We start from the raw sequence: 21,538 nt of genomic DNA on the forward strand, positions 1-21,538 counted from the left end.
TTGGCACATTGGCCCTAGGATGGGAAGCCCTTCAAACGTATTTCAGACTTTTCCACAATTCGCCCTTCAGCCCATCACCCTTCCCCGTTCCTCGGGATAAACAGCCCCCTCATTAGCTTTGCACACATGACCCCTCTCGACCGGACTCCTGGTGACTGCGCCTGCCTTATCTCTGCCTCTCCTCCCTCACATTTTCCGCTCCAACAAAGCCAAACACAGCACCGCGAAGGCTTTCACGCTTCTGTGCCTTTGGACACGCTGTTCCTTCTGCCTGGAAGGTCCCTGGCCTCCAACCCAGCGCGCCCCCGCCCCGCTCCTCAGCGAGCTCCCATTCATCCTTCAGAACCCAGCCTGGATGTCCCTTCCTCCAGGAAAACTTTTTAGAACCCACGACCCCATCACTGTTTCCAGCACCCCTCTCTGTTTGGCTTCTCTGCACTGTAATTACTGGTTTCACCAAATCTCTTGCCTCCCAGATTTGGGCCTCCTCCAGCGCTGGAGTTGTATTGGCTACTCACTTTGCACCCCAAAGCTCCCTGTCCGGAGCTCTAAGACAGAGTTTGCACCTAGGCTCAGGCTGGCTCAAAAGCCCTCATTTCTGCCCTCCGCCTCCCCAGTGACCCGCGGGGACCCTCGCTCATGCCTTTCTGGTGCACCAGGCCGACCACTCGCGCGGCCGCCCACCCCTGATGTAAGCAGCAGGCAGCGCCAGGCGGAGCGCGACTACAAGTCCCGGCACGCCCCGCCACGGCCGCGCATGCCCAGCGGGCCGGTGTTTGAGTGGCAAGTTGTTTGTTACAGCGAACACCAGCTGCTCTCCGCGCCGGGCGCCGTGCGCCGCCGCTCCGCCAGAGCTGCCGCCCTCACCCGCCGCCCGCGGCCCCTCGCGGCTTGGCGGGCCTCCCCTTTGTCCGCCCCGGCCCGCTCGCCGTCCAGCTCCCGGTTCCCGGGCCGGCTGCCCGCGGCGCTCGCTGCCGGCTGGGCGCGCAGGGGGCGGGGGCCGCGGCTCGCCCCCCGCGGATGAGCCGCCGCGGAGCGCGGGCGGACGATGGAACTCCACATCCTGGAGCACCGGCTGCAAGTTGCCAGCGTCGCCAAGGAGAGTATCCCGCTCTTCACCTACGGCCTCATCAAACTTGCCTTCCTGTCTTCTAAGACCAGGTGAGCGCGCGGGGACGCGCCGCCGGCCGGGGAGAGACAAAGAGGCGCACCCGGGCGTCTGTCCTCGTCGCCGCCGCTCGGAAAACAACTTCGAGCCCCGGGGAGCGCCCCCGCCCCGCAGGTCTCCTTGTTTTTGACAAAGCCACCCAATCTGCCCTCAAACAGGGTCCGGCCACCTCGATTCCTCCAGATGCACACCCGCCGCTGTCTCCCCCCATCTCAGTCCCCCTCCCTCACAGCCCCTCCCTGAGATCTGGAGGGCTGGGGAGGCTGCAGTGGCAAATCCGTGAATGAATGAACGAACGAATGAATGAATGAAAAACAGGTGTGGGGACGCGGCAATGGAAAAAACAAACTACCACCTCCCATCCCCCAATCCCTCGATTGGGCCGGCCCCCGTCCCCAGAGCAGTGGGGAGGGATTCTGCTGAGCGCGGCTACCCAGAGCAGAAAATCATAAAATCATTAGTGGGTGTTTATCTCAAGGTGCTGGAGGATTGCGGACGGTGCCGGGGAACTGGGGGAGGGCAGGAGACTGGCTGCGGGTGAGCGTCACGGTGGTTCTTATCCTCAGGGTTCGGGAAGGTGGGGGGCTGGGGTTGCCGAACCAGAAGGAGGAAGAGCAGTCGTGTTTATGGCTCTGCCTTAAGGCTGGGCTTGGATGCTGTTGGGGGGGAAATAGTTAAAGGCCTTGGGAGGATGAAAAATAACAAGTTGGATTTTCCCAATGCCAGGTCAGGTCTGACTTTGTGAGCCCCGGTAGATGCTTGGATTAAAGTGGTTTTTTGTTTGTTCGTTTGTTTTGTTTTTTGTTTTTTTAAGGTGCTCTAGGCCAGTGGGGGTATGAGTGAGAGCAAGCCTCTGTAACTTCAATCCCTTGTTTGTCCACCATTGTGACTATTCAAAGGGATGAAGTTGTTGCTGGTTGGGTTTTTCAGAGACTGGGGCACAGAGGTGGTTCTCCCTCCCTGCAAAATGAATGAATAAATCACTGGACAAGGTTAACGTTACAATGAAGGAGCCCCGAATCTGCCCTCTTGGGCGCTGAGCTCAGAGGAGCTCCAGGGATGCAGGGAAATAATTCAATTTGAGCCTCTTATCTGGTAAAGTTCTTGCCTGGAAATCTCACTTTGATGTGTGTGTGTCAGAGCCAGGGAGCTCAGTCCAGCCATTGTTTTCGAGATGGAACGAGATCTGCCAGTGGCATCTTGTTTACTTTCTTCTCCAGTGGGGTATGAAGGGTTGAAATCCTTGTCTTTGCTGGGCCCTGGCTCTTTTGATTGCAAAGGTAATTATTAAACAGGTTATTTGAAAACAAAAGCCCATAGCTCAGATTCTGAATCTCCCCTTCCCCCTCCCCCACAGCCCCCTCTGGCTGTTGACACCCACCATCCTAAATCTATCTACCTCCTGCCCACCTCCCCGCCCCCCCCAGCCTGTCTTGAGTCCAAGGCTGGAGTAAGAGAAAGCGACCTGTTTTTCCAACCCTTGGCCCTCAGCCCCAGGCAGCCCCCTGGCTGATTTCTCGGCTACCATTCAAACCAGGATGATGACTCAGGCTGCGGCTGTGCAGGGCCTGGGTGCCAGGAGGAGGGGGCATGGGGGGCTTCTTTGAAAGACCGCAAAGGGCCACTCCCTCTGCCCCTAGCCCTTTGTGAAGGGACTGGCCCTCTTCCAGCCCCACCCCAGGTTCCACTTTGGTGGGCTCATAGATAGGCATGTCCTAGGGGTGAGCTCCTGCTGTTGTGTCTAATCATGGAAAACCTACCCCTCAGTGGGTCCCACTTTTCCTTCTCCTGCAGGAGGCAGCCGGTCTGAGGCCCAGGTGACCAGTCCAGTCCCAAGATGACTCAGAGTTCAAAGGTCATTTGCATGTCTCCAGAGTCTGGCTGTAGAAGGTGCTGAGTTTATTTATCAAATGGCTGAAGGCTGCCTCCATGGCATTCTGGGCTAGGACACTGACTTCAGGTTGCGATGAGCCCCCTCCCTCCCTGTGTGACGGTGGCAGGGTTCCTTTCCTTCTTTGGCTCTCACTTTCTTGGTCTGTGATGAAGAGAACAACCATTTGGCCCACTAGTTTTCACAGAGCTGCTGTGTATATAGCATGGAATGATTGTGGAAATGGGCTTTTTAGCAAATATAAGACTTCGTGGGGTGTGGACATATTGTGTAAGCTATTGTCAATAATCAGTCGTCCAGGTAGATGATTCTTCCATTAGTATCTGCCCCCAAGTAGTGGCCCATAGCCCCGTCATTTTCCTCCCACCCCCAACCTAAGTTCAGCACAAATTTGTGTAGCATCCTCCACCACCACCAGGGTCTCTGTGCTGTCTTTTTACATGTTTTCAATCACTCACTATAATAGGGTGGATCTGGATCCAGAATCCTCCTCTCTAGCCACTTGCTGGCAAACCCTTTGATGACCTGCAGTTTACTTTATTCTTCCCTTCACACCTCCATGCTTTAGTGCTTCCATCTCTACCTGGAACCCCCACCTCAGTAAATTTCTATTCAATCTTCAAGATCTAGTAATATCACCCTGAAACTTCCCTGAACCCCTCCTTTCCTCCACCCCCAGCAGACTTAATCACTTCCTCCCTCTTGTGTCTACCTTGGGAAGGAGTATAGCATTGGAAGATACACACTGTGTAGGGGTGCATCTGGGTCCAAGAGATGCTGAGATACCCTCCTCCTCCCTCTTTGAAGCCCAGAGCCTGGTAGGAGAGAAGGACAGAGGTGATCACAATACAGCAGGTGGAATCAGGGAAGGGGGTCCCATGTGGTGGGGGAGGCATTGAGGGACTCCCTGTGGGAGGCAGGTAGGCTTCTTACAAGAGATGGCACTGAGTCTTAGGCCTTTAAAATAGGAATTAGCTAAGTGGGAAAGGAGATCCTGGTCCCAGATCCTGTGTATATCATGGTACAACTCTGTGAATTAGGTTTTACACCTGCTTTGCAAAAAAGGAGTTCGAGGCTCAAAGGTTAAGTGACTTGCTCAAGGTTACATCAATGAGTGGAAGAGCCAAGACTTCAATCTGCATCTCTCCTGCTTAAGCTCAGAGATTTGCTATTTCAGGTTGCAAATGATGCCCGTCTGTATTCAACAGTTATGTCCAGCCCTTCTATTTGCAGCCCACTGTTCTAAAGATTTTAGGAGCACAGAGTGGCACCTGTAGGCTTTCTGTATTCCTTCTACCCTCTTTGTGGGCCTTTTCTTCCATCAAGAATGTTTGTCCCTCATCGCCCTCTCATCTAGACTTTCTGCATCCTGTCCCCCCAGCTCAGATGTGTCTTCTGCTTAACCTTTCATCACTTCTCAACTTTTGTCCATAACATTATATTGTTTGCAGTCTTATTCTTCCTCCTAGATTATACTCGGGAAACTTTTTGTGCATCTTTTTATCTACTCACCCCCAGTACCAGAGATAATAAAGCCACCATCTATCACAAAGAGGTAAAGAGGTGAAGACACTGGGTTTAAAGAAGTAAAGTAGCTTGGTCAAGGTCACACAGCTGGAAAGAAACAGAATTGGAATTTGAACCAGGTCCTCTCACCTCTGTGCTTAATACACTGCTTTGTAGGCACTTAGTAACTGCCTGTTTGATGGATGTCCCACTCGTGCAGAGTGACCCAGATTTTAGCCAGAGTCTCTTATGAGTACCCTGGGGGCTGGAAGAGGCACAGCAGGCAGAATCACACCTGGAGAGGCAAGGCCCAGCACCCCTGCCCCAGCTCTCTGCCCCAACTCAGGGCAGTATCTGGGTGTGACTGGAATAGGGGGCAGAAGGCCAGCTGAGTGCACTTATTGCAGGCTTGGTGAGACCTTGGGTGAGCAAACTGAAGGCTGTCCACAGAGCTTTTTCCTCCACCCTTGTGATCACCTGAAGTTCTGTATCCCACCCACCCTTCCCTCCAGCCTCATCTCTCATGGCTCCCAGCCATACAGACCCACACAGCCATACACCCTATGGTTTCTCTAGCTTCGTGCCAGTTCTTTCTGCCTGGAATATTACTCTTTGCCCTACCCGCTTTGTCTACCTGCTCATTCTTTTAGATTCCATTTTAGCTTCGCCACCTCCAGGAAGTCTTCCCTTACTGCACAGCTGAGCTCAGACTCTTCCTCCGGTATAATGGGCATAATCTCAAGAAGATGAAATGTGACCCACCGTGGAATATTAGCAGGATGCTTGGGGCTGCAGATAACAAATAGCCATGACTTAGCTGTCCTAAACAATAAGAAGTTTGCATTTCGTATGATAAGACATGAGTTGGGCTGCCCTAGAGTTGATAACTTAAAGGCTTGATGGTGTCATCAAAGACCCAGGTCTTTCTATTTGGACATCCTTGGCATGACAGTGACTCCCTATAGAATGGCTAAGGTAGCTCCAGGTCTTATGGGCAGTTGGGTAGAAACCTAGTGGAAGGGAAGGGCTGTTGCCTCCAGGTGTCTCTGAGAAAACCTTTCTAGGAACATGCCCAGCTCCTTCACAGACTTCCTCATCTCACTGATCAGACTGGGTCACGTGAGCATGCCCGCACCAATCACATGGACAGGGAATGAGACCATCACAGACCAGTCAGGATTCACCACTGCAGGTGGAGCTTGTGGCCACCAGGAGGTGGAGGCTAGTATAGCCCTTCTGGTTCTCAGATTTGCTCTCTGTGGCCCTGTCAGGCAAAACAGAACAGTTAGTAAGCATACAGTAAAAACAACTATGACAACTGCAAGTTGTCTGGATTATCCCTTTATAAATGAGGGAACCAAAACACTCGAATGCCCAAGGACACACAGAATTGGCAGAGCTGGGATTTGAACCCAAGAAGTCTGGTTGTAGAACCTGTCTTAACGACTGCTAGGCCAGGCCTAAAAGTACACCAGTTTGGGCATGCCTTTTCCAGGAGCCACTCAGCAGAGGTGACTCCTAGAGGCCATAGCACCCCTCCCCCGAGCAGTGAAGGAGAGTGTGGGGGTAAGATCATTATCCTGAAATGTGTTCAGGTGCAGGAAGCTGCATCATCCTTTTTTAGGCCGGGGGTCGGGGGGTGGAGTGAGTGTCTGTGAAATGTTCTTTAAATTCCATCCTAGAAAGTCCATCTTATTTGAGTGGCAAAAAAAGCACCTAGTTGAGTATGTAGTAAGCTCATGTCCACAGAAATCTACACTACCTGCCTGAGCTGATCGTCTCTCTGCTGGTCCCCAATCCATCCACCTCCATGGCAGTGCAAATAGTTAGCTCACCCAGAGCCCCACGAGGCAAGGCTAGGAGGCTGGAAAGAGAAAAGTATATGCAGAGTGTAAGCTGTGACTGTGGCAACTGTGACCACAGCCTGGGGTTGGTACAAATGGGTTTGTTTTGTTCACACAGAAACACTGCAGCACGTACCTGCTATGTTGAGGTTCCAGTTGGAAACACAAAAGGAGCTTCTGTCCGGTGGGAAGAAAAAGTGTGTTCTCCACCAAAGGTGGAGGATAAGAGGCCCAAATGCCTGGAGGTTAGGGACAGCTGGTACTACATGGACTGAGTGGACGCCATGGGGCCTGACTTGGGGGGTGTCATGGTTCACTCTGAATCCCTGACCACAGCTCTGCCTTGCTCAAAGCTCTTCTCACACTGCACCCTGCTCCTGGCTCACTCTCCTTACCTGACATTGTGAATATTCCTTGATCTGACTTCTGTCCTCTCTGGCTTTGTCCTGTCTCTATACCACACATGCCCTATTTTTAGAGTAACTCTGGTATTTTTTAACACTGGTATTTTTTGACACTGTTCCGTTCAAAAGCTGGAGCTCCCATGCCTTCAGGTGAAGGCAGGATCAGTGACTTCCTTCTAACAAGGAGAAGGTGGCAGAAGCGAGGCTGCCAGGCTTCCACCAGGTGTTTCCACAGCAGCTGCACCACTTAACGTACCTGAGGAGTAGGGATTTGAACCCAGAGCCTCTGGCTACAGAATCCATGTTCTTAAAGCAGTACACTATCTGCGTGCGGATTGGAGCCTGGAGGCCTATACTAGCTGAGTGACCACAGTCTGGGCTGCTGAACCTGTGGGAGATTCAGTTTCTTCGTGGCAAACAGGGTTATAGGGAAATGATCGCTTGGATAAAGAGCCCGGCCCACTGCATGCTTCTCCCATAGTCCTCTTGTTATGGAGAAAGCAAGGAAGTGTCATGTATGTGTGGGCTCTGGTGGCTCCTGGGGCCCTCGGAGACTGCTCCTGGGTACCTCCTATTTCTCATCTATCTTAAATAGGTGGTTGCTAGAGTGGTGGGCCCTAGGAGGTATGTCAGCACTGTGGCAGCCACACCTGGAAGCCCTGGTGAGGTATCAGTAGGGGAGCATGGGGACCCTCACTGGCACAGCCTAGGCTGTGGCCACTTGTTCTGAGCTGAGGCTACCAGGAGATGAAGAGCCCTGGCAGGGGGGAAGGAAGGGAGAGAGGACAGGCGGGCCTCTCCTCCTGGTAGGCCCCTTGTCCTGGGCAGCAGTTACATGCTTGTTCTCAAGGTGGGGTTATTTTTCCCTCAAAGGCTGGCTCTCCACTGACACCAGGCTGGGCCTCCTGGATGCTCACCTGGACATTCCTCTCCACCCTCAGGGCCTCTGAACCAGGCCTGCCTTCCATTTGATTCCCTCCCCACACCATGATTTATTCCCTTTCTTAAGCGGGAAAGGCAGTAAGTGGAAATTTGTTCTCAAAGTTCAGTCTTTCTCATTCAGAGCTCAAAAGTCGCTGATATGATGGATTTAGAACAAACAAAGCTTAACGTCGGACACCTTTCTTAAAAGCCTACTATGTGCCAGGCCACCCTGAGGCTTTCCATCATTTGATCCTCACCAGGGCTCTGTAGGAAAGACGAATTGTCCACCGAGGCAATAGGGGAGACAACTTCTCAGTAACTCGCCCCAAGTCATGCGGCAGACACCTAGCAGATTGGGGTTCAGGCCAGCTCCCCATTCCCAGCCCTTCTCTGCCTGTGCCCCATTCTGCTCATTCCCACTGTTAACTCTAGACAGAAGATCTTATGCCAAAGGCCGTTTCTCAGGAGATGTGCACATAATAGTCAAGAAAACATGTTTTATCCAAAGCCCACCACTTACCAGCTGTGTGACCATGAACAAGTTGTTAGGAGCCTCAAAGGAAGCTCAGTTTCTTCCTCTTTAAAATGGGTATCATAATATTGATCTCTTTGGGCTGTGGTGAGGATTAACTGGGAAATTTTATGTCAAGGACTTAGGTGTCTGACACACAGTGGGCAGGTTACTCATATGAATTCAATGTATATTTATTGAGAGCTGAAGTGCCCTGGGCCGGACGGCAAGCACTGGCAAGGGAGAGGTGGTAGCCTTTGCCCCCATGGCACTGACAATCTATCCTGCTTCAGACTCATTGGAAAAGTTGATTGGATGGTTGCAGGATGAAATGACTAATTCTGATTTTTACTTGACAAGGGGAGTTTTTTTTTGGATTGAGAGATCTGCAGGGACTGATTTAGACCGCCCAAGGTCCTGGGGAGGGGGAGGCCAGCAGGGGAGGAAGGGTATGTGTATTTGCAAGCACACAGACCCAAGAACACTTGGGGCTGGGCAGGTGGCCTGCTGTAAGAGCAGCTGGTCAGAACCAAGAGCTCTGTTGTCCTCTATTCAGCCTTTTAAAGGTGTGAGCTCTGTGCTCCCAGCAGGGTCTTAGGGGCCATTGTCTGCACCCTACACTGGGGAGCTCTGCCTCACTGATCCTTGGACACTCCACACTTGGCATGTTCCAAATGGTGCTCCCACCCAGATGTGCTCCCACCCACCTCCATGTCCCCACATCCATTTCTTTCCTTCACATCCAGCTAATCTCCAGGCCCTTGCTCTAATCCACCCCTCTTCGGCACACTCAGTGCTTCCCCTTGTCCCCCTCCATTCAAGCCCCTCACCTGATGCTGTAGCCCTCTTATGCCCTCTAGGCTCTCTTTCTTGGCAGGTGGGCAGCTTCAATCTGCATAGAGGTCGAATCCTATCCTACCCATGTGCAAACTGTTCTGGGATGAAGTCCAGGCTCTGAGTGTAACCCCCAAGGCCCTGCCCCCTGGATTTGGCCTCCCCAAGTCCCTCCCTGCCTTCTCTTCTTTCCTACTTTGTTCTTGGTACACCTACCCCTGCAGCTCCCCTTACCCGTTTCTCTGACCAGGATACCCTCTACTTTGCTGCAGATGGTCTTGCCTTCTGAGTTTGGTGCCCCAGCTCTGCCATGTATGAGCTGTGCAGCCTGGGCTGGTCACTTCCCACCTCTGAGCCCTGCCATCCTGTCCTTTCTGCAAGATGCGAGGCAGTTGTGTTTGTGTAGCCTGGAAGGTTTGGCCCAATGAGAATGGGTGTCTCTGAAAGCCAGGCCTGACAAGGGTAGGGGCTGTGTCTGCCATCTCAGTGGAGTTGAGTGTGAGAGGCTCTTAAATGCTCATCCCTCCCAGGAGTCCCCACAGGGAATGGCCCTTCTCCATGGTCCTCAAGGCACCAAGAAGGCATCCATTCTGTATTTTCTCTGAGAGAGTTTAAGTATGACATCAAAGGCCTCAGGACAGGTACAGAGTTGTCACCCCAGCTATGTGGTGTGACACAGAGTGAGCCATAGAAGTTGGAAGAACCCCACCCCACCCCATTCTCAGAGTTAAAGTTGGAGCTTGGAGTAGGATCTAGAACACTGAAAGGGGGTGGGGAAAAGTTGAGAAGGATCCTTGGACCCCACCCCCCACTTACCTGCCTTAGGGATGAGACAGGGACAAGGCTCTCAGGGACAGGAGAGTCCCCCTTCCCCCACCTCCTGTGCCCCTCCTTGCCTACCAGGAGGTGGGACCTGTCTCTGATTTCTCCCCTTCCCTGGAGCGAGGGAGCCTCCTCCCTCCCCGTTTGGCCCCTGGGCCTCCAGGTGAACTGTCTCAGCCACCCAGGGCCATGGCAGGTGCACTAGCATGGGGAGGACCCTGTGGTGAACTAACTAGGAAAACTCATGCACTCACCCAGTCTGGACCCCTTGAGCTGAGCAGTCCTTTGGAATAGGTAGTCCACACTGTGTCACAGTTGGGAGTGAGAGAGCCAGAGATGTGTTGGGAAGGTCACCTGTAAATGACAGGGTGCCTCAGTGGCTCCTAAGCCAGGCTTTGCAGGCCCCAGTGGGTAGCCCAGATGTAGGGTGTGCTGTGCTTAAGGACGGTGAAACCACATTTCTTTTTTGATCTTTCCTTTTCTATATATTTTTCAGTGTAGTTCTATTCAGAGATTTCCTCCTCAGCTTCCTTCTAGCCATTCCCCTCCCCCAATGCCTCAGTCCCGGTTAGCCCCATTGAACTGCCTTTAGTTGTCAGTTTCCACTGAAAAACAGAAGGCCTAACACCTGAATCCTAGGGCTATCTCAAGGCTTAAATGAGATCATATAGATAAAGTACTAGGTCAGTGCCTGCTCTGGAGTCCGAGCACCATAGAGGTTGTAGGGCTGGGAGACAGTGGTAATTGTGATTCCACAGTGTCTCCCTGCACTGTGGGCCTCACTTTGTATACCCCTCGTGCTGCTAAAATGTCCCATGAAAAATCAAACCATTGAAAAACTACCCTGTCTTAATGCCCCAAGGAGTGCTGTTTCTCAAAAATCAGGATCCTTGAATCCTCACATAGAATGAAGGTTCTCACATCCACTTCCCTCCCTGCCTCCCCCCCACCCCCCGCCACTCATCCATCTGTCTGTCTGTCTTGTGAGGCAGGTTTCCTCCACACCTCCTCCCTTTTCCCAGGGAGCATTTCAGACAAGTGTATGATCCAGCCTCCCGAGGAAAAAAATCTAGGCCAACAAGAATGAGAAGAAAGTTGAGGAGTGGGGTATTGCTGGGGATAGGGAATTGCCAGTGAGAAAGAGCATGAATCCTAGAGTCTTGACAGATCTGAGTTTGAATCCTCACTGTGCCACCTGTGTTAGTTTGCTTGGGATGCAGTAATCAATACCACAGATTGGGTGATTTAACAAGAGGAATTTACTGCTCTCAATTCTGGAGGCTAGAAGTCCAAGATCAAGGTGCTGACCTATTCGCTTCCTGGTGAGGGCTCTCTTCCTGACTTACAGACGGCCCCCTTCTCCCTGTGTCCTCAGATGGCTTCTCAGAGTATGCAGAGAGGGAAAGCAAGCAAGATCTCTCTCTTCTTCCAAGGGCACTGATCCCATAATGGGGGTCCCATCCTCATGATCTCCTCTAAATCTAATAACCCCCAAAGACCCTGCCTTCAAATATCATCACATTGGGGGTTAGGGCTTCAACATGAATTTGGGGAGACACAGACATTCAATTCATAATACCACCTTTGGAAAATTATTTCACTTTAGTAAGTCTCAGTTTTCTTATCTGGAAAATGGGGTGGTGTTGCTGGCCCCCCCTGTGGGAATCTCATGTGCTCATATGTTTCCAGTGCCCAATATCTAAGAGGTACTCAGCAGGCATCGGCATCACCAATAAGGCTTCCCTGAGCACCTGCCAGTCTCCATAACCCTCAGGAGCCCCCAGGAGGTCTGGGACTCTGGGAGATGCTTGTTTCCCCACTAGCAGACTGTGGTTTGGGGCCTCTCCCACTGGGCCTGTCGCTTTGGTCTTTAAGCAGGGGCTGAGCACAGGTCAGCCCTCAGGAAGACTTATGCAGGTTGTTGGTCCTCATGTTGAATCTGGAGATCTTAGGAGACTTACGCATCCATTATTTACCCACCTGTGCAGGGCCTAGGCTTACTAGGGAGGATCCAGCAGCTTCTCCTGGGAGCCCTGCATGGAGAGATGGCAGAGCGCCAGAGTCAGCTTTTGGTTGAAAGGATACCTGGCTTGTGAGGTGGGTCAAGGTCAGAGCCCTCCACCACCACCAAGTAGAGGATTGCAGAGGTGTGAGTGAGGCAGGGAACTCCATCATCTTTTGATGCTTTTCCATTCTTCTGGCAGCAGGCTGTGGCTAGGAGGTGCCCTGGACAGGAATGAGGGGAGGATTGGTGACTGCCAGGGTCAGGTACAGGTAAACAGCAGGGCTGGGGTTTGATCCCAGGACTGTCAGGTTTCCTACATCATGCCCCTAACCACCATGCTCCTCCTTCCTGCACCTTCTCAGCGAACCTCACTCTTACTCTGCTCTCCTGCCTTTGCAGTTCACCCCAATCCTGCTGCCTCCTGAAAGAAGGCCTTCTTGCCTCTCTGTTTTTGTTTTTGTTTTTTCTCATTTAAAATTTTGGATTGATAGTAAATTCACAATTTATTAGAATTCCAAAGGCATACAAAGTTGCCCAGTACAAACTCCCTTCCACCTGTTCTTCAGCCACCCAGTTTCTTCCCCCACAGAGAGTGAGATTCTTGGGGATTCTGGGTGATATGTCCTCTGTGTATATGCAAATATGCATGTGTATTATTTTACCTCCTCTTTTCTTTCTTTTTCTTTTTGTTAGCAAATTAGTGTTAGCTATGCTCATTGTTCTTGTCCTGCACCACGTCTTCTTCAGCTGACACTCATCTTAGTGGTGATTTATATCCTTCATTTTAACTGCTACATAGTTTTCCACAGAACAGGTGACCATCATATCTTTAACCTATCTCCCACTGGTGGACATTTGCTCCCAACCTTTGTTGTCGCTTGCAGTTAATGCTATAATGTGTAACCTGGTGCACAGACCTCATTTTGTATGTGTGGGAATGTTTGTAGTGCACACCTAGAAGCAGACTTCTGGGTCAGAGTATCTGTGTTGGTGAAGTCCTTACATGGTGCCTCTGGAGAGAGGTCCTAGTTTATACTCCCGTCGGCATGGCCCCAGCCTGCTTCCCACCACCTCACCACCCAGCATGTCATCAGACAGCCTGGCAAGTGAAAAGATCCCGTTTATGTCACCTTCCATCCTGGAGGTGCATGTATGTTTGTGCATTACCCATGCAGGCCCCAAGGCATTTGGTTGTCTTCTTGTTTGGGGCTCTTTGGCACTCTTCATCTTATCTCTGCGGCCAGCTTACAGGCCCCCAGTGGGCTGCTAGAATCTTAAGAGTCTTTCACCTTCAGAGTACCCAGCCTGTAGCTGTCGCACCATAGTTAAGGCCCTGATTTTCTTTTTGTTCTGGTATCTGGGTATGTGTAGCCCTTTCATACCCCACATGCAGGCAGCTGTCTGCCAGGCCCTGGGGCCCAGGAATCAGACCTACACAAAGCCATCCCCAGAGTGCCCAGACTTCGAAGCTGGTTCCACCCCACTCAGGGACTGTCCCCTCCCAGGTCCAGAGCTCTCTCCTCCACAGATGTTGGAAACTGTCCCAGATCCTGACACCCCAGCATTCCCACCCTCCTACTTCACTTAGCTGATTAGGAGGCTCCAGGCTCTGGGACCAGCTGGGCCTGAGCAGCACCCTCCCCAGGGCCTGCAGGCCTGCCATAGCTGAAGTTGACAGCTGTCCCACAGGTAATGTACCAGACCCCCTAAACCACCTTCCTGCTCCAGGGCCATAAGTAGGCAGCTTTTGGCCCCTTCCACCCTCAGAGGGCTCTGGAAGAGGCTCCTCACTGCTGCCAAAGATGATTACCTGTGAGGTCACACGCCGACTGTGTGGGCAGACACTGATGCCCAGGCCTCTGGGGCCCAGAGGTTCTTCCCCACTTTACAAGTAAGATGCTTACATTCTGTCCACTTGGTCTTTGGCAGGGTGTTTATCTCTCTGAGCCTCAGTTTCTTCATCTGCAAAATGGAGTGATAAGGCTGCCATGGCCAGCCTGTCAGAATTGCATTTTATGATCTATTCTGATTACTTTCTCTCTCTCTCTTTTTTTTTTTCCCTAAGGCCATTGTCTCCCTTACTTTTTCTGACTCAGTGACTTCAGCAAATCAGACATGGCCCCAGGGATGTTGACCATAGCCAAGTGAGAATTTTAATAAAAGGGAAATATTTGGCCTGAAGCCCATGGAAGGCTCTCAGGGCCTGGTCTTGTGGGGCAGAGCTAGTCAGCCTCTGGACTGTCACCAACCTGCTCTGGGCAGCTTGAAGAGGTGATGACAGGTGTAAACCAAGCAAAACAAAACACAGTTGGTGAGAAGGTTGTGTTGTGAGGGTCTAAAATGGCCTGGGACTGTCTGTGTAGATTTTAGGCCCCGACAATCGATCCCACCGTTAACCAGGAGCACAGGGCAGTGGAACAGCTTGGGCTGGGGGTTTGCAGGTGTGTTTCAGCCATTGCTTGTCCTGCTCCCACCCCGCAACTAGGCCAGGTGCCTGAGCACTTTGGAAAACGCAGGGGTTCCTGACCCCAATCCAGGTAGTAAGCAAAGCCCTGAGCTGACTGAGCCCGCCCTGGCCTCGGGGAGCCTGAGGCATGTTGGGGAGAGTGGATCAACGAGTTCTCCACAACAGGGCAGGGACGTGCAGGGCTGCTGGCTGGGGACAAACTGGTTCATTACAGCCCTATTCCTGCCCAGTCCTGAGGTCTGGGACAGCACTGTTGGAGTGGGCAGTACCCATCCTGGTGGAGAAGGATAGCACGTTGAACACCTGGTTCTTGACTGCTCTGGGCTGGACTGAGCCTGAGATCTTTGTCTTTAGTTTGACTCTTTTATTTCGTAGATTTGGAACCGAGTCCCAGAAGGAAAGGACTTGGCCGTGGCATGCAGTGGTCACCGTGATCCCCCAGGGTGCAGACAGGCCCTGGGGAGCCAGGCAGCTGGTCAGCTCAGGCTGTTCCCAGGCCCAGCACCAGGGCCTTGCAGGTGGCGTTAACTAATAGTTGTGTCAAGAAGGCTATGGAAATGGACCTGTGGCAGCTGAGATGGGGAAAGGGGTGGAGGACACGGATTTGGCTCCTTCTCTCCTTGCTCGCCCTTATGTTCTCCCACTGTACACTGTCTGTGCTGCGCCCTTCCGTGAAGGCCCCACCTTCTCTCTCTCTGCCCTCCCTATCCTGAGGACCCAGAATCAAGGCCCCATAGGAGCGGTCGCCTTCTGGGAATCTTCCTGAACCTTCCACCTCCCCTGTGTTAGGCTATTGATAGTTCCTCTCCTTCAGCTTGGGAATCATCTCATATAGCTTTTCATGGGCTTATATTCATTTCAGCCCTTTATTCATTATCTCTGGTCTTTTGTCTGGTTGTTTCACAAGTGTCTGTTCTCAGTTGCCTACGACATCTTTAAGGGTGCTATGGACTGAATGCCTTTGTCCCCTTAGAACTCGTAAGCTGAAGCCCTCACCCCCAATAGGACTGCACTTGGAGACTGGTCCTTTAGTTAGGGGGTAATAAGGTTAAATGAAGTCACAAGAGTGGGACCTTGATCCTTATAAGAAGAGACCCAGAGAGCTCGCTCATTCTGCATGCGCACAGAAGGAAGGCCATGCAAGGACAAGGCAAGAAGGCGGCCGTCTGCAAGACAGGAAGAGTCCTCTCCAGAAACCTTGTGGACACCTTTATCTACTTCCGGCCTCCCCAGCCCTCTTAGGCCCCTACCTTTGCAGTGAGGACCAGTGCAAAGAGCCCAGAATTTGGACTTGTTCAGACCTCTTCCTCTCGTTAATGAGACTGTCCCGAGTCTCAGTGTGCCCATCTCGGCAATGGGAGGGTGAAGATAGAGGCAAGCAGCTCAGGTACTGCTAGGCACAATAGCAGTTTTCCAGCCTTTTCTTCCTGACTTAACCTTGAGCTCATTAAAAATACTCAGTGTCAGGGCTAAACATTTCCTCCCATGAGCTAAGCAAACAACATGGAGACTTTTCCTGGGAATAGTAGGATAATGTGAGCATCAAAATCGAGACCCTGCCTCATGCCAGCAGATATTCATTCATTCTTGAGGGCCTCGTTGAGGTTCCCAAAACCATGGAGCCAGAGATGGAATCTGAGCCTGAAACAGTCTCAGAGCCGATGGCCTGGGGGTGAACCACAGCCAAATGGACAGGGTGGGGTGGGTCCTGAAGCTGCAAGCCAGGGAGGGTCAATGAGCTCTGTTTTAGGTGGGAGTTGCTTGCATTTGAGTGAGTGATGGGTTGAAAAGTTCCAGAACCTTGCTATCCAAATCAGTAGCCTCTTGCCACATTTAGCTGTTTAAATTTAAATAATTCAGTTCTTCAGCCTCACGAGCCACATTTCAAAGTGCTCACTAGCCAAATGGGGCCAGTGGCTATACAACGAGACAGTGAGGGTGTGGACTATTTCCGTCATTCCAGGAAGCTCTGCTGAACAGCCCTGTTTTAGAAGGTTGTTTGGGCTCAGTGAGAGAGAATGCTGGTTCATTTTGGCAGTGGCTATCCTAACTCAGTGTTGGGCAGAGTAGGGTCACACCTGGCCATATTTGCCATTGGAGGGCAGGGGCTGGGGGTACAAGCCATGGGCCTCTAGACAGAGCAGTTTTGAGGATAAGGTTGGGCCTGCAGTGGCAGAGCTGGCAAGAGTTGGCTTCATTCTGAAATCCCAGCTACTCCCAGACTTAGCTCTTCAACTTTCTGCTCAGGCACCACCACCTCCGGGATGCCTTCCTGAGCCCCAGACCCCCAGCATTCCCCAGTTGCCCTCCTCTGCTCATTCCCTGCATTACCCGCCTTATGTAAACACATTTTCATATCTGCCTCCTCAGCACTCACAGTGCTGGGCTTATGGAACCATGGTGGACAGGGCAGTGGCTTGACAGAACTGGAGCCACAGTTCTCCATAGCAGGCCACATGTTCTGACAGGGAGGCACAGGACATGCCCAGGGTCACCGGCTTGCTGGGAGTCGAGACTCACACTTGTTCCTGACTCACAGCGGAAAGCTCTTTCAGAAGGGTTAGAGGGGAGGCCCAACATGCTGGACAGGGCTGAACAGGCCAGGCCCTGCAATGCTGCTGCCCAGGCTCTGGGCTTGGGCATCTAGGACTCCCGGCTTAGTATCCAAAGCTGGCAAATGTCACAGGCCACTTCTGTTTTATCTGGTTTACACTTTGCTTAACCCACTCCTGACCTCACTTCACTGGCAGCCCAGGGAGCTCTGGGGAGTCCCTCGGGTCCTTAGCTTGTGCCTTCCTTGGCGTTCCAGACACTGATCCTGTGAGTGGTCACACACACAGATACCCCTTGCCATTTAGGAAATCACCCCTAAGACTCAAGACACTTGAGAACTCCAGGGGGAACTCTGGGGGCTCTGAGAAGGGAACACAGGGTATTTATAGGTCAGAAGTGTTTTCTTTGGCCCGCCCAGTCTGTTTTTCAAGAATTACACCAACATTTCAACATTGAGATAGATCTCAAAAATCTGGATTTCCATCTTTTCTTGAAAAATTGGAAGCTCTTGCAATTCAGGGCCCACACGATAACAGCTTATCAGAGCTGAGTGGCACCTGTTCCCATTTCAGCAGGGAGGGAGTCCCCTGTTCCTGGCAGCCTCAGTTACTTCCACACCCAGGTGTCCTCCCACACTGAGACCAGGTACTGGGCTCATTTGTCGTCATGCTGCTACTGGCTTGTTTCTCCCTACTATTCATTCCCAAAAGTGCAAGGAAGGAAAATAGACTGAAAGGGCTACACATTTCTTGGTACAAATGAAGACTGTTCCTGGGTATTTAATGTGGAAAGCATGTCTTACTCCTGGTTCTCTTCAGCCCAGGATCTTGCAGGCCTTTGAACTAGGACCCCTGTTCTAGACATTTCCAAGCCCTTCCTTGATTGAGATCCTTTCACCATCCTCTCTCTAACCCCCTTTTGTTTCTTTCCCCTGGGGGCCCTGCAGAAACACAACTCTCCATCTTGGGAGACTCAGGCAGATTTCGCTGACTTGGTAAAGACGATGGCGGCTGGGCAGAACTCTTCTTGGGGCTTCTGACTGTCTGGAGGGACATGGGGGCTGGAGGCTGTGTTGGTGCTAGTCTGACATCACCGAACTCACGGGCTTCGGTTTCTGGGTCCTGCATCCCAGAATCTTCTGCCCGCCTCCCGCCCCATGGATCTCAGTGGGTGGAGCCTGAGCCCAGCTTCCCCAACCTGAGAGAAGAGGAGACTCAGGCAGGAGCAGAGAGAGGTGTGCAGAGATCGAACAGCATGATCGTCCATGAGTTGCAGGACCAGATCTCCGTGCAGCCAAAGTGATCTGCTTAAAACATAGACCCAATCTATTGATCAGACATTTCAAAGCCTTTTTTTTTAATGGGTCTCAGGTGCACAGAATTTGATTACTTGTCATCCTTGGTTCGTGACATACTTATTGATCCTGCTTTTACTTTCCTCTTGTTTATTCTTTGAATAACAGTACCCCCCACTGCAACCATGACATTGATAACTGCCAGCGACCCACACTTGTCCTTCCCTTGACTCTTACAGTTTTGTCCCTGTATATATCTGAAAAGGGTATCTGGCTGCGTGTCATCTTCTGGGGCTTGATTCTTTCTACTCAGCATTTCATTACAAACTGTAGAAGATATTCAGTGTTTCCATGGCTGTAGATGATTCAGCCACACTGCCATGGTATATTTTTCTTCCTTGAGTTGGGGATCTCTCCTGCCTGGATCTCTTCCTACAGGCCTCAGCTTCCATATCTCGCCCCGAACCCTTCCCAGGACCCAATCTAAGGGAGGCCTATGTTGCTCCCTATTCAAACCCTTCCTTGTTTCACAGCCCTTAGCGCAATAGACTATGATAATGCTGTGTGCTGGTTTTTGCTGGGCCCCACACTCGGCCTCAGCTCAGGGTGTTCGAGTGCCCAGCTAGCTGCAGGACCCACCCCCCATGGAGAGGGCAGAGCTCAGGCAGGCTTGGGTGGACCAAGGTGTGCAAAACAGTTCTTTGGGGAAAGCTTAAGCTGCTAGAATTATAGGAATTGGGGGACATAGGAAGCCACCCAGGAGATTTTTTTTAAGAAGGATGTTCCTGGCAGTTTTAGTTATAATAGCCCCAAACTGGAAACAACCAAATGTCATCAATAAAAGAAAGGATAAAAAAGAATATAATGCATATAAACATGAATATATATCCATTAATAAAAACAACTCCAATACATAAAATAAATCAGATTCATCTCACAAACAGTACATGGAACAAAAGAAGCCATACACAGAATAGTGCATATTGTATGCTTGCATGCTCAAACAAGCAAACCAAAACCTGTGCTAATAGAAAGTGAAGGAGGGGTCGCCTCTCGTTGGGTGTTGGGACTAAGGGACAGAGAAAACTGCTGTGAAGAGGAATGTTCAGTGGTTAAATGGGGGTATACACTTGTCAAAATTCCTCAAAGCGTACCCCTAAAACCTGTACTTTTTATTACAGTAAATTATGCCAGAATTTTAAAAAAAATTGGGACGGGGGGATGATATCTGGAAGGAGTAATAATCCAAACCCAGATTTGATCTCACGAAAAGCATTTGTCGCCTGGAATGACTAGTGTCTTTTGGGAGCTGCTGCTCGGCATTAGCCCAGCAAGCGAGATGCCGCCACAGGCATGGTTGGGAATCCTTTCTCCTCATCCATCTTCACATCACCTCCTCACTGACTCTGCCCTCTCAAGCTCTTGTTTGGAGAATCCCTGAGGCCCACCCTTTGGCGTGAATCCTGTGGCCACCTCCAAGTGGACCACCCAGAACATTGGCTCAGCTGTGACAGGAAGACCCAAAGAGGATGGGAAGAAAGGCTTGGGCTTTTCTTCTCTGCTGTGAAGCAGCAGCTGCATGGGGCGTGCACACATAGTACGTGTGCAGCCAGTGAACCCCACACACTGACCATACCCGGGAACCAGCGCCCAGGTAAGACCCAGAAGAGAAGGTTCCCAAGATTCCAGAAGGTGCCCCGCTACCCCCTTTCAGCCATCACTCCCTCTCCCGCACGCTCTCCCAACATCTGTTGCCTCGAAGTGATTCTGCCAATTTTTTAAGCATTTTTCGTGCCAAAACCAGGACAGTCCCAGGCAAACCAAGAAAGTTGGTCCTCCCAGTCTTCTCCCCACTGGCATCGAAGTGAATGGACATTGCCGTGCCCAGCTTAAACATTCCACCCTGGGTGCCAGCATTGCTGGGGGTGGTAGTGCTTCAGACTCAGGAAGCAGCTTGCTCCCAGAAGTCTAATAGGCATTCTCAGTTTTGTCTGACTCCCTGCTGCATCCAGTGGGGTGGTCGCCTCCATTTTATGACTCAGGGTGCTAAAGTCCCCAGGCTTGGTTTAATGGTTACAGAAGTGGAATAAATGTGAATAGCAGTTGGGAGGGGGTGGGTCTCCCCCTGTCTCAGAGGGCCAGAAATGCCATCCCCACAGTTGCCTTGGGCAGTCGGCAGACATAGAGACAGCAAGGCAGGGCGTGGGACAGACCTAGGAGGGGCAAGCAGAGGCTCCTTAAATGAGCACTGCCCACGGTGGGCCACCAGAAGTTGGTGGCAGATTCACTATGCCAAACCCCTTGGTTAGTTGAGGCAGCTTGCCAGTGGCCTCTCCTCGCCAGGAAGTCCCAGGCATCCAGCAAGGGAGGCTGGCCCCGCATCTCCCTGGTTTTCCAGCTTTAGCTGTGCACCCTCAACAGGCCTACTGGGGGCTTCTTAGAGTTCACCAGGTGAGTTCAGTATGCAGCCACGGCTGAGAACCAGTGCTTTAAGCAGTAAGGAGCTGGGGTTTATGCAGTATTTTTGCCCACCAACCCTGTTCTCACTGTGGAAAGAGGTGATGGTCCTACTGGACACCTTCCCTGTCATTTTTCCAGCTGGAGCAAATATCCATGTGTCCCTGAAGGGCAGAATTAAGACTATCCAGATGTCAGGTAAAAGGAGGCTACATTGATAGAGCTTTCTAGAAATAAACCACCCCAGGATGGAATAAATTGCCTTGCAAAAGAGTGAGCTCCCCCTCCCTAGGGGTATGCAAATAGAGGCTGGGTCACCGTCTGTCTAAGGTTCCATTACTGAAGGAAGCAGTACACAGTGGCCTCCCAGCTTGGTTCTGGGCCTCCCTGTGCACTGCCTTTCTGTCTGGATGACTCCAGGAAGGTCTCCTCTTTGTGGTTTTGATGGGGAACCTGTGGTAAACTGTTCCACAAATTAAATAAACCCTTGCAATTCTCTTCTCTCTGCTGATTTATCTGGTTCATAAATCTGAAATCTCAGAGTGGATTTGCTGGATGAGTTTACTTGGAAATGGCCCTCCCTGACTCCAGCTCCCCTTCTCCGCCCTCCCTGGTTTAAGGTCTGTTGCTGGAACAGGGCTCCAACTGGCAGGGGCACCCAGGATGCCCGTGGAGAGGCCCATGCAAGGGCCTCGCTCTGTTGGGTTAGGAATCTGAGAGTAAACAGATCGAGTTTCCAGTGTCAGCCAGCCACAGCAAATGAAAATGAGAACGTTCTCTGAGATGACTCAGCCTCTCGGCCCCAGGGTAGGGGCAGCCCCAGGCCTTGGCTCTGCCCAGGTGGTCGGCTTCAGGCCA

General features: G+C 51.6%; 1 protein-coding gene across 1 annotated transcript in view; it reads left to right on the forward strand.

Moving 5' to 3' along the window:
• Nucleotides 1–805: 805 nt before the first annotated feature.
• The window catches only part of CASTOR2 (cytosolic arginine sensor for mTORC1 subunit 2), a 45,417-nt gene continuing 24,684 nt past the window's right edge, over nt 806–21,538 (forward strand). The window contains exon 1 of the mRNA XM_039849485.1: nt 806–1,161. Coding sequence (XP_039705419.1) covers nt 1,049–1,161 — 113 coding nt within the window. The 5' untranslated portion in view covers nt 806–1,048. The remainder of the gene's footprint in view (nt 1,162–21,538) is intronic.

This window comes from Pteropus medius, unplaced genomic scaffold, assembly GCF_902729225.1.
Source record: "Pteropus medius unplaced genomic scaffold, Ma_sr-lr_union100, whole genome shotgun sequence".
NCBI lineage: Eukaryota > Metazoa > Chordata > Mammalia > Chiroptera > Pteropodidae > Pteropus > Pteropus medius.